This window comes from Ochotona princeps, chromosome 27, assembly GCF_030435755.1.
Source record: "Ochotona princeps isolate mOchPri1 chromosome 27, mOchPri1.hap1, whole genome shotgun sequence".
Lineage (NCBI taxonomy): Eukaryota > Metazoa > Chordata > Mammalia > Lagomorpha > Ochotonidae > Ochotona > Ochotona princeps.
Window position 1 is genome coordinate 15,908,019 of NC_080858.1, and position 16,262 is coordinate 15,924,280.

At 40.3% G+C, this 16,262-nt stretch overlaps 1 protein-coding gene across 1 annotated transcript in view; it reads right to left on the bottom strand.

Annotated features, from left to right (window-relative positions):
* Nucleotides 1–1,713: 1,713 nt before the first annotated feature.
* PDE6H (phosphodiesterase 6H) overlaps nucleotides 1,714–16,262 on the bottom strand; it is a 129,151-nt gene continuing 114,602 nt past the window's right edge. Inside the window, exons 3-5 of the mRNA XM_004592587.4 lie at nucleotides 5,579–5,755; nucleotides 4,544–4,584; nucleotides 1,714–2,741 (exon numbers count right to left, since the gene is read on the bottom strand). Coding sequence (XP_004592644.2) covers nucleotides 2,665–2,741; nucleotides 4,544–4,584; nucleotides 5,579–5,755 — 295 coding nt within the window. The 3' untranslated portion in view covers nucleotides 1,714–2,664. The remainder of the gene's footprint in view (nucleotides 2,742–4,543; nucleotides 4,585–5,578; nucleotides 5,756–16,262) is intronic.

Sequence of the window (16,262 nt, forward strand, 5' to 3'; positions counted from 1 at the left end):
TTTTCATGAAGTTTTGGGGACCTCTCATATCAATGTTATTTCCCAACTCTGGCCAAGTCACTAACTGACCTATGACACCATCTGTTCAATTCTGTTGTTGCCTCTTTTATACCACATCTACTTGCCCTCTTCTCTACCTGCTCTTTGGTTTGGGAGGTGGATGGGTCAGGTTTTAATCAGCGGGATTCTTTAGCCAATGGGAAGCAGTAACAGGCGAGCAGAGATCAGGAGAAGAAAGATGTTGGGATATGTAGGAACGTATTCTAACAGTTTTTGAAAATTAGAATTTAAAAGATAAATTTACTGTACTGTAAAAATTGAAGCCTAAAATACACACCAATTTCAAGAAACTTCATGGAAAATGCATATTGTAAAAGCCCTGCATGGATTTCAAACTATTTGTACCAAAATACACTCATCCCTTAATTTCATTTTTCCTGAACTTTCGGTATCATTAGTATCCCTTCTCCCTTTCTCATGCCTCCTACAGGACCATTTTCTGTGTCCCCGTACTGGTACTGTGTGCCACAGCCTTATCATGCTCTTTTAAAGTCAAAGCTGACTACTGACATGCCCTTTAGGCCTAGAGTTGGTTATGGTTCACATACAATTGATTGCCCTGTTACTATACTTGCCCTTTTAGATGCCTCCCAACTCCTTCCAAGTCTTTGGTACCTTCTCAATAATCCTGAGTTTGGTATCTCTTTGTTTCCAGCACCCTAGAACAACTTTCCTCTTTCCTACGTGCTATTTATACATAAAAGGGGCTGCTATTAGACAAAAAAAAAAAAAGAGTGAAATTAGCATGTAAGAAGAGAAATAGAATCTAGGGTTTTGGTGGATTTGAAATCACATCTTCTTCAGTTTACCACTAAAAGCTGGTATCCTCCATGAAACACATTCCTTCATTCTGCTTCATGACCGCAACATTCTCAAATATTTGCTGGAAATGGTCATTTTCTCCTCAAGGCTAAACAGTATCAGCCCCTTCCACAGGTCCTCACACAGCATCAATTCTGTATCCTTCTCCATCCTGGCCATTGGATGTGTTCATTTGGGTGTGTTCTATTCTGTTAAGGCAATGATTCCTGTTCAGAGAAGCCTTTGCAAATAAATCCAAACGCATCCCAGAGACTCACCCATATGGAGGAGAACCTGGACCACTGGACGGAAGAGTGGCCTGGGATGGATAAGTGGAGAGTGCAGGCATCAGTTGTTAAATGCAGCAGCTGATCTAAAGAGGGGAGGGCCTACTTGGGCGAGAGGGGAAACAGGTGCTTGGGTGGAGGCAGGAACTCCTGCTGAAAGGTTAGCACACATGGCTGCCACGCCTGGTTGCATGCTGCTTCCACTTCTGAATTTGTATCTGACCCTTGTACTTCCAGTTCTCTGGCCAGAAGGTCATTGGTCAATTGTGCAAAAACAGCACAGAGGGTACAGTACAATAAATTCTCTCACAAGATGAACTCATCTAATTTCCATGGGGTTCTTACACTCCAAGGACCTCAAAGCCACAGAATTTATGAATTATGAAAAACCCAAGATTGGTGATCTAATTCAGGTAAGCTGAAGTTTCTTAAGGGCAAGTTTTTATGCTCAAAATAATGGAGAAATGTATTAATTGGGCCAAGATCACAATCTCTTTCCTTTCTAGTATCCTGCTTTTCTAGTTAATTTACACCATTCTTTTTGCCACAGATTACAAAGCTGCAATGAAGACATTCAGACTGTTAGAAATAAGGCATCTGATTCAGATAGAGGAAGTACATGAATTGAAAACAGCTGTGTGCAAGTTACATTTGACACAACTTCAGAGAAGCAAACTATCATTTTATTGAGAAGTTTCAACTCACATTAGAGTCTCAATCTTATCGCATGCGAGTCCTTTCAATTTGCAGCTTAAAAGTGATTGGGGGGCAAATCTTCATAAATCCAGTCAATGTACAGATAACCGGTGACTCTCAGCTTAAACCAGTGAATAGAATAATTTCATTGAAAGGGAAACTCCCTGGGTCTGGAAAGGATCTGAAAACAAGGCTCACACTGTTAACGTTTTAAGGTTCAATCTAAATCTTCTACCCACTAAGAACTGTACAATATAAAGCTGGAAGACGCTTCAGGATAACCTAGCTCAACAAAACTTAGAAAGTATATGATCTACAACTTTACAAATCAAAATTAGAACACAAATTTCTATATGGCTCTGACTTCCTTATCTTACTGGTCTCAGACCATCACATATTTGCATCTGGCATTTAATACAACTGCACTGTAAGATTAAAAGCAGACATCTCCTTTATCAGTTAAGAAGGGGAAGGGAGTGACCAGAATATCATCCTGAATGTTTCCCATGAATTCTTATGAATGTTTAGCAAAAAAGTTTAAAGGATTCACACACACATACACACACACAGAAAATATGATGAGTTCTAAACAACTGATAGGGAAAAGTGTAATGTTTTAGATGCCCTAATAAAAGCAGATTTTGATGGACTATTCCGAGCTGTCCTAAACTGCAAACCATAGAGAAGTCACATACGGGAAATGATCATGTAAGCCCAAGAAACCACTTCCCAATCTTCCCAATACTGAATTTCAGGATCAATAGGACAAAAGTCGGCAAAGCTACAGCAGACGCAGTGAAGCAGTGGAACCTGTTGTGCCTCAGATAATCCCGAACTGAGCGAGCTCATGCAACTCCAGGTGGCTGAATGCCTCCCAGGGACAAATCACCGTGATGTCTGTGAGGGACAGAGAGCAAGAGACAGAAGCACAGGTAAGCAGACCAGCAGACCTGCCTCATCTCAGAAGGACACCCTCAGGCAGACATTCCTCTCTCCTCTTCCTTGGTCTCATGACTGAGACATTATCAGTTGCTTCATTATTGACCCCAGGCACCCGTGGTCTTCATTCCGCCTCCTCTTTGGATGGTTAGCCATAGCTTTTGACCGGGCTCTCCTTTGGGGTACAGCTCACTGACCACAGAGTCTCCCCAAAATATGACCACGAAGCACAAAACGGAAGTGGAATTCTAGTCTGGCCCAGGGCTTAAATGAGAACTAGGAGTGCTTTAGGTTCCCCTGGTCTGGAAATCTGTCATTTCCCCCCCGGCCCTTCATGTTCAGATCAGTTCTTCATGTTTCTCTGACTTTTTACACACTTCAAAATATTCATATCTAATTGCAGGTGGAGGAGACATCTCTAGGTATCACCAAATCCAACCCTTGGTTTAGGTATTAACACGTTAATCCCCAAGGTACAGAAAAGCTATTTGACAACCAGAGTGATTAAACCACTGACAAAAGCCACACAGTTTTGAGATAGGACAGAACCAGGTCAACATCATCAAATCCTCCCTCAATACTTGCTTAAACCTCTTTACATCATTCCAAAGACGCTGGCAAAGGCAATCTTATCTTCCAGAGATCTGTGCAAATAAGCTGTACAAAGAGGCTTGAAAACTTACTTGAGCTCCAAGAGATGGCATTCAACTTGAAAAAGCAAATTCACTGAAACCACCCGGTAAAGATATTGGTTACTATGAATGTAACAGATGAATTGAAACTAACTATATCGCATTTTGGAAAAACCAAAACTATAGAGGCAATTGAAATTAAAAAAAGAAATTCAGTGGTTGGGGGCAGGGTACAACTTTAGTTCAAGAAGCAGTGAAATTATTCTGTACGATTCTGTAACGGTGGATAAACCACAATTCGATTGCATTATACATTTTTAAAACTCTTGGTTACACATACAAAGAACAAACTGTAATGCAAACTATGAATTTAGTTAATGTAATAGTATATCAATATTACATATTAATATATAATATATATTTTAAAAATAACAAATATTCTAATTTAATGTTGCCAAGGCATTATTAATAAAGGAAACTGTATACAAAGAGAGGAAGACAATAGGAAGTTTATCTTCCGCTTAATTTTTCTGTAAATCTAAAACTATTTGAAGAAATAAAATGGATTTTTTTTAATTAAAAAAAGTAGTATATAGTTACTGCACTCCTTATCCAAGAAATGAAAGCATTCTAGCCAATGAGAAGAAGTTATATTGAGTGCACACAGTATAGGCCTCTAGTCTGGGCCTGAACATGTCTACAAAGAGGAAATCAGTAAGAATGTGGTTTGTCTGGGAGGAGGGAAATGTTTTTAGGCCCCACTCTTATTTCCAGTACCTCACTCTGCGGCCTCAGGTTGTCACTAATTCCTCTAAGTCTCAGATTTCTCTTCTGAAAAATAAAATTGAGCTAGACAAGCTCTGAAAGCCTTACTGCCATAAAATCTTACAGATCACCGTCAACTGTTCTCTTGGCAGATTCAGTACACATAGGGGCACATCCTGATTTCTTTCAGAGCTCTTCCCCTGGGTACACAGGTACTTAATTAGGTGTATAAACCAAACCCCATTTTCTATGTTTTCAAAGGATCTGCTGCCTTCGGTATTTCTTGTGGCTGTCAAATGTCCCATGCAAAAAGACAAAAACCTCCAAGTGCCAAGTTCTCACTTAAATCTGTGAGTGGCTCACCTGTTCCCAGACCCTCCATGCCTGGAATGTCATCTCCAAACCTATGGAAAGAAAGAAAGTGAATTGAGATCAGAGCAAAGCTTCTGGAGTCCCTGAGAGTTTCTTGGCTCAAAGAAGAAAAGGTTTAAATGTAAGTATTGGGGAAATTCCCTTTATTTGAAATGAAGAGGAACAATAAAAGTGTCACTTAGGCAATTTTTATTACGGTTTACTAGAGAAATACTCATCTCCTGTAGAAATCTAGCCGAAGACTATTGAGAACCAGAAAAAATTAGCAATGGAACTTTATAGTCAACCTTTACTTTGTGAAATATAAATTGAAATGAGAAGGTTGATAAGAAAGGGATAAAAGCAATTAGTTCATCCATCTTAACCATTTTGCCACTTGTTCAAAAGTATTAACTAAGCAGCTGCCGTGTGTCATGTACTGGATGAGGCACAGAGGGTTAACTGGAAAAAAAAATCTCTCAGAAGAATACTAATCGTAGGGAACAGATCTAAACAAATAAGTGCAATATAAAAAAATACAAGTTAGAATGCAAGCATGAAAGAAAGTCAGTAGTGGCTCCAAAAAAATTAAAATGTGAGCTGTGTGTTGAAAAGTGATTAGGATTTTGATAAGGAGAGGAAGAGAAACCTGAAGAATTGAAAATAGAAGGTCAAAGTGATAAAAATAAACTATGATCTGGAAAAAGTTGGTAATTCAGTTTTCCAGATAAAGGATAGACAGAGTACATTGACAAGAGAAGTCACACACACACACGCACACACACACACACACACACACACACACACGACGACCAACACCAAGGCCATTGTTGCCACATGAAACTAAGCGACAGACCTGAAACTGAGACGGAAAAGACAACCAGGTCAAATATGATTCGGCAAACACTGAACTAGCCTGGAAGGAAGTCAGTGGAGGTAGAAATATTCGTGAAACTGTTCACCATGGTGAGCTTTACTCATTCAAAGCCAAGGCAGGCTTGTGGTAAAGAAATAATGCCAAAATGTTGTTTTCCCCCTTGGCCTTACCCTTTCACACCTTTCTTAGGAGGTTTGCTCTTGAACTGGCGAGTCTGCCTCTGCTTGAACTTGGGTGGGCCTTTGCGTGGCGTGGTGGGCCCCTGGCTGGAAGCTGGAGGAGCCAAGGTTGTGTTGTTGTCACTCATTTTGAGGTTCTTGGGTGGCTGACGTTCCCCTGACCGACTCCTAGGACAGAGAGAAAAGACACAAGAACCATAAGTCCTAGGAACCTTCACTCTAAACTGGGGAAAGAAAGCACCTTGAGACAGTAGCTCAAAACTGGGAGCTGACACCAAAGAGAAGTTACCATCTCTTAAAAGGACTTTTAAATAAAATACTATATGAATAAACGGAGACATTCAAGGTAGTGGGGAGTAAAATCAAAACCAATACATTAAAAAAAAAAAAAAACTCCAAAATCCAGATAGGTAAGTTCTTTCAATTACCTGCCACTAGCATTCTAGCCAAGTTTATCAGGGTTGTACTTCTCTGGGGCCACTAGCTCTGCCACTTGTTACACCATGGAAATAGACTTAATGGTACTCACAGTCTTTTACAGCATCAATGGGCTTCTGAAGTTTTACATGTTCTATCCAAAAGTAACCTGATTCTAAAAAATAACCTGATATCTAAAAAATAACCTAATTCTAAGTCATTATTGAGCATTTGTCTGGGCCCTACGCTGTTTCCCACAGTCTGAATTTAATCCTCATCTGATTCAGAGACTTAGTTCTAATTTTTATTAAAACCAAAAAAAAAAAAAAAATTCTGGATCAGAGCAGGCATTTAGCCTAGTAGTTAAGACACAGAGGTAGAAAAACAGAGAGAAAGAGCTCCCCCTCTCTGGTTCACTCCCCAGGTGTTCACAATGACCAAGGCTGGCCCCGCTGAAGTCAAGAACTCAATCCAGATCTCCCTAGCTGCCAGGAACTCAAGGACTTGAGCCATCACCATCGCCTCCCAGAATCAATGTTAGCAACAAGTTGGGGTCAGGAGCCAGAAAAGCAAACGGTACCCAACAAGCAAACCCAGGCACTCCCGTGTGTGACGCACAAACCCATGCACTCCCACGTGTAACACACAAACCCAGGCACTCCCGTGTGTGATGCATAAACCCAGGCACTCCTGTGTGTGACGCACAAACCCAGGCACTCCCATGGGTAACACACAAACCCAAGCACTCCAGTGTGTGATGCACGTATTTTAATCTGTGTCTTAACTGCTATGCTAAATGTCTTCCTGATCCAAAGTTTTTGTTTGTTTGTTTTGGTTCCATGGGGTAATTAGCATAGTCACCTGCATAGCTGAATGATCTGGTGGTCCACGGTTACAACACTTAAGAATATCTTCAATACGTCCCAATACATATACTATATGCAAATACATATAATACATGCAAATGGAGAACCTCATGCAGGACGATGAAGTCCTAAGTTTGTCCTGTAACTCCATTTCTCTGCCATTCGTTTTTCAGAAATCCAAATCATGACCCCGTGTAGTTCGGTGTCCCCTAAATGTATGGCCACTGAATGTACATTGTGATTCTCCAAACACAATCCCTCCAACACACACACACACACACACACACACATACATACACACATTTTAAAGTAAATGTACTAAGCATTAATATTTTTTCTTTTCTCCCTTTCTTTGATACCAGTTGATGAAGTGTACCTTGGGAAAGAAAATTCTGGAAAGGTCGGAGAGCTTCCCAATAGCCTTAAACACTAACCCTGATGCAACCCCTTCCATAATCTCATGCCCAGGGACTCTGCTTGCACCAACAGGGCATTATGCTAATATTCTTTGAGTCAGTCCTCCCTGACAACAGCTGCTGTGTGTTACCCACAGCTCTGCTGCCTTGCCATGTTGACATCCCTCCAAACTTCTACTGTCTAACTTGAAGATCATAACTTTTCCTTATTACCTTCAAAAATCAAGTTTAAATGGTTATCCTTGCCTCCAAGATATTTTCTCTTGTTTTCTTGTCCCAAATGACTTTTCCATTCCCTCCTGCCAAGTCCTCAGCATTCAATGGGAATGCATTGACTAAGCTGGGAGGTGGTCACCAGGAGGGTAAACCTAGCCAGGCTGCTGCATCACTTGCACATGCAATGAATCTTGTCTTCATCATCATTGAAATGTGCTTCACATTCACAGTGCTGCTTTTTTCCCCCATTTTGGGTTAGTTCTGTAGCCTTTGGACCATGATAGTGCCTGGCATTATAGGTATGCCATATATTGCTTTTGCTAAATGAGTGAATAAATTGGGTCATATGCTATGACCTTCTGTCTTCTCCATCAGACCACAGAGTGGGCATCAACTGATCTTCACCTCACAAAGCTCCCGGTGGCTTCAGAAGGTGCCCTGCCAGTTCCTGTGCTGACTGAATTCAATGCTTGGGCTGTGAGCCTCTCTAGCCCTGGTCAACGAGCACGGTCTGTGTTTCTCCCATATATGGTTGGGACTATGGTCATCTTTGGAAGGCAGCCCAAAGCAGACTCATGTTCAGTGGCCCATCAGTAACTGACACATCTTGATTCTGTCATACAAAGGAAAGCTGAAAAGGCTCTTACAGATCCAGTTTTTCATAATGCATAGCTCAAACTAGCAAGAAATCACAAACATTCTGTGGCCTTGTCTGTAGAAACTACCAGGAGATGGACTGACATTCAAAATTTCTGACATCCCTAAGTAGGATCCAATTATGTTGCATCCAGAATTCAATAGCATTGAGGCCAAGATGAGCCTCATCAGTAAACAGGAGTCTAATAGTTTCAGATTCCTGAGTCTTGAAACTATGGGACCTTGGATACATCGAATATTCCTCTCTTAGCTTCCTTCAAGATGCAAAATCAAGCTAATAATACCTTCCTTTTAGAATTACAGAACAGTTAGAGCATCGAATGTAAGCAGAGTGGTACAAAGTGCTTTAAAAAGGGCAGTCTCATGCTATGCCGGCTGAGTGTCAAGTAAACTTTACCTTCATACTTCCCTGATTATCCTTTTCTTTTACTTGTCAGTTTCTTCTGCATGTCTATGAAATCTTGGAGCTTTATCTCCAGGCTTGGTGAGCGTTCATGTTTAATTCTATTACATGTATTACACAGAAGTCTTCATACACAAGCTGCCTGGATTCACATGTCCCTCAGGACTTGCACTATGAATAACCCTTGTAATTCCATGCATTTGCCTAATGTGCAATGTTTCATTTCGTGCTGCTAGCACACTCAACCAATCCCTATGGATTTACTGTTACAGATTGACTATTCAGCTCTCTCTGCAAAGCCCTGAGAAACAGCAGCACAATTACCATCCTTTCTGCCTTGGAAAGATGATCTTGTTGACTAAAGAAATCGCCAAAGCTAAACCCACCATGCCTGTGCTTTCTTAGAAATCCCAAAGGTATCTTCAAGCTGAAAAATCCTAAATCTAAAAGCAGTCTCCATTTTAGCTAGAAAAGGGGGTTTCACATTTTTTTCTCCTAGAAACGTCTAGTAATTCATTCCTTTGTGAGGCAGACTATTTTCTTGTCTTTAAAAACAATGTGGTCCCCTTCTTCTTTTGAAGATTACAAACTGTTATGCAGAAAAATGGATTTGCAGGAAAATATTAGATATTTCAGGGAATGATTTTCCAGGGAACTGGAGTTAGTGTCAGCTTAGATCCCAGGTTCAAAGCCACAGAGACTGATCCTCCATCAATTCCAACTAAAATACAGTCACTTCAGGCGGTTCTTAAGACAGTCTCCCCAATGTTTCTGTCACCACCTTGGACTTGCACCCCCTCCCTCACAGCAAAGGTAAGTCAGGTAGACAATTCCATTACTAATGGGCTAAGATAAGGGGTGGAGGAGATAGGAGAGGAAGTACTATGTACTAATGGGATTGGGCCCACAAATATCACCCAGAATCCTGCTGAGGTACATGGAATCAATTTGGAGAGAAAGCATTAAACAAGACTTAAACCAATGTCATAAAAAAAAAGGGTAAAACTCCAGCAATACCTTGCCTCAGAATGGAACAAACACTTTGAGCTTGGTGGGAGAAAGCAAAGCCACCCACAGACCCATGCAGCCATCCTCACCACCCTCACACTCACTGAGCTCAAACTCAGCTTGGTTTTCTTTTTTTCTTTCTTTCCTTTTTTTTTTCCTTGTATTCACTCTCACGTCATTTTCTCAGTTTCTGGGTGCCTGAGCTGAGTTTTCAAGCACATGTGGGAGCAAACAGAAATATTTGCTCTGTGGTCATTCAGTTCCCCCAGGGCCCTCCTTTCCCAGAAAACTGTTTGCTGTGTAGCCGCAAAAGGGGAGGCCCCATTTCAGGTTCCTTCTAAATAAACTCAGTAATCAAGGTTTGCAATGACCTTTAATAACCAACTTCCCCCTGTTAGCTTGTCCTTGGCATTACAAGGAGGTTTAGGTGTCTTTCCTTTATGTTCTTGCCCATGTTCCTCTCCAGCCCCAGTTCAGACCCTCTGACCCAGCAAGTTCTTTCTATTATTCCTTGTTTTACAGTCAGATGGACCTTTCTATGCCCATCCATTATATCCTGCTCATACTCACTGAAAGCTGAGAAAAGCAGAGCTGAATGTTGTCTATAAGCTGTCCAGTTGCCTTCTTCGCACAACAAAGAAGGATCTTTGCATCCTGATTTATCCCTCTGCAATCCCCTCATGCTCCTTAATCTCACCGTCATAATCTTAGAGCAGAGAAGTTGAAGGAGATGGGGGGCAGGAGGTGAGACTGGGACAGCCTAGTTTTCCGATAATTGGATTTTCTTACAAAAGGGACATAGGCTCCCCACTGTCAGTGAATAAGCGCTGAATTCAGAAACCCATACAAAAATGTTGACATCCAAGGGCCAAGTTGTAGTGTGTGATTTAATGTCTTTTGTCCCTTGGCATTCCCATCTTTAGTTCTTGCTAGCCCTCATTCCTTCCCTTTCCCTGACACACAGCTACTCATGCAATCTCTCAGTGATATAGTTGCTGCGGAACTCTAGAGAACAGAAGTGGAAGGTTGGTTGTGTGGGAGCAGTGATACCGAGAAACACATAATATCTCTTTCTAATCAATATTATATGTATTTTCTTAGAGAGAAGGAACCTCAAAGGCAGGGATGATATATAATTCAATGATATTTGGCAGAGCGAGGGTCCAAGTGACAACTAGGAATTTATAAGGGATGACATTTATTTGAGAATGGATGGCTTTATTTTCTGTACCCAAAGGTTTCAGGGTACAGAATCTAGGCTAAAATCCAACTGAGACATTTTGGCTCCATGTTCCAATTGCATTGAACCCCTAGTATTAATTTACATATCACTCGAGTTGACTTTAAATAGATCTTAGTACACATGCCAATGTCATTAAGTTCTGATGACAAATTTATCATAGAGAAATTAACTGATTTATTCCAGACTGTGAACAAAGTGGAGCTAGGAGCAAGGGCTGAGCCTGGGGACAGTTACATATTTGACTGTATTTCTACTAATGCAGATCTATGTTTGTCTAAAGCAGACATAGAAAAAGACCCATGATTTCTGGTAACCTTCATGCCTTGCCAGTGAAATACTGTGTGCCTTTTCCAAAGTGTCACTCATTACAGGATAGCAATCTAGCTAGGAAGCAGGCACGTCAATTTATCTTTATTAGGCAGGGAAAGATTCTTAACCTGAAGCTTCAAGCAGATTACACAAGCAGCTAAACAGCTTAAAACTTACTTATATGCTTTCTTGTGGCCTTTAACAAAACTAGAGCAGTTTTGAAGAGAGCAAATACCTTGCAAAGCCAGAAAAGTGCTTGGTTTCCAGATGGCTCCTAAAACACTCTCCTCTTTGACTTTATATTCACATATTCTCAGTGTTCCCCTACACAGCCAAGTGGATGTTTCGGCACTCACTTGCCAAAACTTAATTCTCCCTTTTCTTGGTGAAATACTACAGTTCCTAAGGGCAATTTCTGAAGAGTTCTAACTTGAGAGAATGTTTTAGAATGCTGTTACTGGAAGAGCTAGGGGAATCGTCATTTGTCGAAAATGCAGGACTTTGGGTCTGGTATGATGGCTCAATGGTTTAATCCTCACTTTGCAAGCACCAGGATCCCATATGGGTGCCAGTTCATGACACAGCTGCTCTACTTCCCATCCAGCTCTCTGCTTATGGCTTGGGAAAGCAGCAGAGGATGTCCTAAAGTCTTAGAACCCTGTACCTACCAGGGAGATCCGGAATAAGCTCCTGGCTGCTGGCCTCAGATCAGCTCCGGTTCAGCTGATGGAAGATCTTCGGCAAATGGAAGATCTTGCATTCTGAGTCTTCGTTTTGTAAATGTGATATGCCTTTCCAATAAAAAATAAGTATTTAAAAAAAGAAAAAGAAAGAAAATGCAGGACCTCAAGCTTTTCTGAAGACTCACTGAATAAAAATTTGCACTTTAACCAGACCCACGAAATTTCTTTTGCATCTTAATGCTTAAGTGCTATTCTAGACCGCAAGCAGGCTACGTTGTGGGAAGATTGCTACTTCTCTGAGAATGTTTCACCATATGGAAAACCAATGACTTAAGAGTGCCAGGGATCTCAACTTGTTCTATTCCAACTCCAGAACTAGAAGAAACATAGACTTATATATCTAAATAAAATTTTTTCCCAATTTTAAGTTAAGAGCCAGATTACAATCATTCTAAAGCATCTTTTTCAAGTTATATAGTTGTAATTTCCCCTTACTTTCCACTTCTTACTCCTCATTCTTATGACTGTTTGGAGAAAGATTTTTGACACAACACTCTTCCCCCAGTGTTGACAATAATTGCAGTGAAAATCTTTGTACTTATGAATGTGAATTGTACAGTAACTGTGTAATAGAGACTACCATATTCAGATGTGAAGATACAATGCAATGTGTATCTCCACTTCCAAAACAAAAATGGACTCCCAATTAAACTGTTAATTACATCTTGACAATAGGATGCTGGACTTTCTGTCATTGTCTATGCCTACAATGTCAGGATACACTTAAACAGCAGAATGATGGACTTATGACTATTTATGAAGGGATATAGTATTGTATAATATAGGGAGGGTCAGTAGGGAAAGAATTCAGAGAGGGGGAAGGAGAAATCCCAGAGCCTATGGAACTGTATTATAAAATAGCAATAAATAAAAAAGATATGCCAAAAAAGAAATGGGACAGCTGAGCCTCAAACTGGGGCTCACATGAGGTCCCAGCTCTGCAGGTGGCAGATTACCTTGCTGGGCACAGGCCTGCCTCCACCACCCCCAATTTTTAATTTTGGAAAAATACATAGAGAATAAATTCACCACTATAAAAAATGACTGGAAAGATTCAAGCAAGAAAGACCAAACAAATAAATAAACAATTAAACAAAAAACCTTATATCAAAACCACATTATTCCAGTTATTCAAATCAAAACGAGAAAAAAGTTCCAATTTAGCAAAAACTGAATACGGAATCCTCACTTCCATCTTGGCCCAACTATAATTAAGCAAATCTCTCCTCTTCCATATGGTTAACATTAGAGAATACAATATCTGGGAGCCTAAAGTTTTATTTCCAAACAGCAATATCGAGGTGTCCCTCCTCTTCCCTGCCAAGAGAGGGGTCAGAAAAACCAAAGAGGAAAATATAAATTTTCATCTCTATTCAACAAGAATAGGAAATTTAAAGGTAAGCAAAATGAAGATTTTTTTAGAACTTGAAAATTTAATACCCAAACTGTTAAAAATGGATGTAGGTGTTCACATATTAGAGTTGCGCTTCTTTTGTATTTGGACTCTCCTGGATTGGTATTCTTATTCTGACTTGTGCACGGGGGCTCCTGGGAGGAATGAGCTCAAGGGATAAGATGAGAAACATGAAGGTTCTTCAAAGTGTTCATGGGAGAATGGAATTAAAATTTTTGGTGAAAAAACATTTTGAAACCCATAACATTTTTCATGAACTTGAAGACCCCTTTAAGTTTATGAAAAACCTGGTCTCCACAATGTCTTGCATCTTGCTTGTCTTGAAAAAAAATATTAAAATGTGATATTATCCTTCCAAAAAAACAGAAATGGAAACTGTTTCCAATTCATTTCATGGCCCTGATACCAAAACAAAACATGTAAGTTTTAAAAAAAGAGAAAACACAAGCTAGCATCTCATGAAGTTAGATACAAAAAATCTTTAAAAAATCAGTAAATCAAACAAAGCAATGAATACAAAAACGTAGCATGATGAAGTGGGAATTATTCCAGTTTGCAAGGTTTATTATAAATTCAAAATCAATTTTCTGAATCCACCATATCAACAGGCTAAAAAAGAAAAATCATGGAATCCTATTAACTGTTACAGAAAAAGCATTAAGCAAACTACAAAACCTGTTTATGAATTAGGACCCGGCAGCATGGCCTAGCAGCTCAAGTCTTTGGCCTGAACATGCCGGGATCCCACATGGGTGCCGGTTCTAATCCTGGCAGCTCCACTTCCCATTCAGCTCCCTGCCTGTGGCCTGGGAAAGCAGTTGAGGACGGCCCAAAACCTTGAGACCCTGCACTCACGTGGGAGACCCGGAGAAAGAAGCTCCTGGCTTCTGGCTTCGGATCGGCGCAGCACCGGCTGTTGCTGCTCACTTGGGAAGTGAATCATTGGACAGAAGATCTTCCTCTCTGTCTCTCCTCCTCTATGTATATCTGACATTCCAATAAAAATAAATAAATCTTTTTTTAAAAAAAACGATTTATGATTTAGAAAAACTCTGAAAACTAGAAACTGAGAAAGGAATACCATAAAGAATATCTATGAAAATCTACAGATCAGTGAAACAAAGTGGACAAACCAAATATGGAACCACACAAATGTGCAATACTAAATGTTGGCAAGATCCACGCAAAAGTAACACAATGGAGAAACAAAAACTTTTTTGAGAAATAGTGCTGGAACATGGTTATTTTGTTTATGGACATCCACAGACCAAAGACAATGAGGAATAAGAAAGGAGAGAAGCGGGATGAAAAGGAGAAGGAGGAAAAAGAGAAAAGGAGGAGACAGCAACACGAATAAACCTCATACCTTACGAAACCAGAATTTCATGGCTAAACTCCCTATCTTGCGCAAAAATTAATCCAAAGTGGGCCACAGACGTGACTGTGAAGAACTCTTAATATTAAATAAGCAAATAATCCAACTAGAAAATGAACAAAATGCAAAAGGACATACAGATGCCAACCAAAGTGGATGAAAAGATATTCAGCATAACCATCTATTAAGGGAATGCGAATCAAAACCACAATGGGAGATCGTCATACACCTAGGAGAATTGTTAGACAAAAGTGAAAGCAATAAATGATGACAAGTTTGTGGAGGAGCTATGTCGCTCACGCATTGCCAATGGGCATGTAAAATGGTATAGTCCTGTGGAAAACAGATGGCAGGCTTATCCATACTAAACAGAAATTGTGCTGTGGGGGCATTTGTTCATAAGGAAAAACCTAGGTTTAGGCCCGGTCCAATAGCCTAATAGCTAAATTCTTGCCTTGCGCCAGGATCCCATATGGGTGCTGGTTCATATCCGGCTTCTCCACTTCCCATCCAGCTCTCTGTCTGTGGCCTTGGAAAGCAGTAGAGAACGGGTCACACCCTTGGGATCCTGTACCTGCGTGGGAGACCCAGATGAAGCTCCTGACTCCTGATCAGCTTAGTTGCATATATTGTGGCCATTTGGAGAGTGAATCAGCGCATAGAAGCCTAGGATTAGCCTAGGATTGAATGCCAGACTTGTGTGTCTTCACTATCAGAAATTACCTCCTAAAAATGTCCTTTGTTTCAAATTCAGCATTTCCAAACTGAAGTCATTATTTCCCCCAATCCATCTGTTCCCTCTTTCCTATTCTCTAACTCAGGTGGTGTTGCCACTAACGACACAGTCATTCTAACAGGAAATCCACAGGTCATCTGCTACTCCTCATTTTCCTCATTCACACCTCGTGTCTACTATCATTCTCCACATCATGATACTCTCACCAAAGATTTCTCAAACCTAACCAATTCTGTCTCCCTGTATTTTACTTAGTCTAGGTCAGGCTGAAAGTGTTTCCTAATTGGTTTTGTACACATAAAATTTATCCATTCTTACCTACCATAATAAATTATGGAAAACATAGAACTGGCCATGTCCTTCCTTTACTTTCAGAAATTTTCCATGCTAATGGGATCAAAAGTGAGTTGCTTTTTAATGCTATCCTGGGTCATTCGTCACGCACCTTCTTCACTTTTATGCAATGTGCATCTCACATTCCTGTAAACTTGGAATGTTCCTATATACCACCTTGTGCATGCCACAACATGTTAGCCTGCTGTACTATTGCTCATGCTTCCCCACCTCTCATGGTTTCTCTTTCACTCCCACCTTGCCCACTGTGACTACCCAATAGCCCACTGTCTTTTGAGATAGAGCATTGTACTCACTTTTTCTAGGAAGCTTTCCTGATAATCTTACTGGTGCTTTCACAATACACCAGGCATGTTTTCTCTTCCTATATTCATATAAAGTTTTAACTCTGTTTCTACCTTCCCCCTTTTACATTATAGGAACTTAAGGTCTTCAGTAGTGTCATGTCTAAATCTGCACTTGTGCAAAGATCATAGCATGTAACCAGAAGTTTATAAGTGTCTGTTGAGTTTAATACT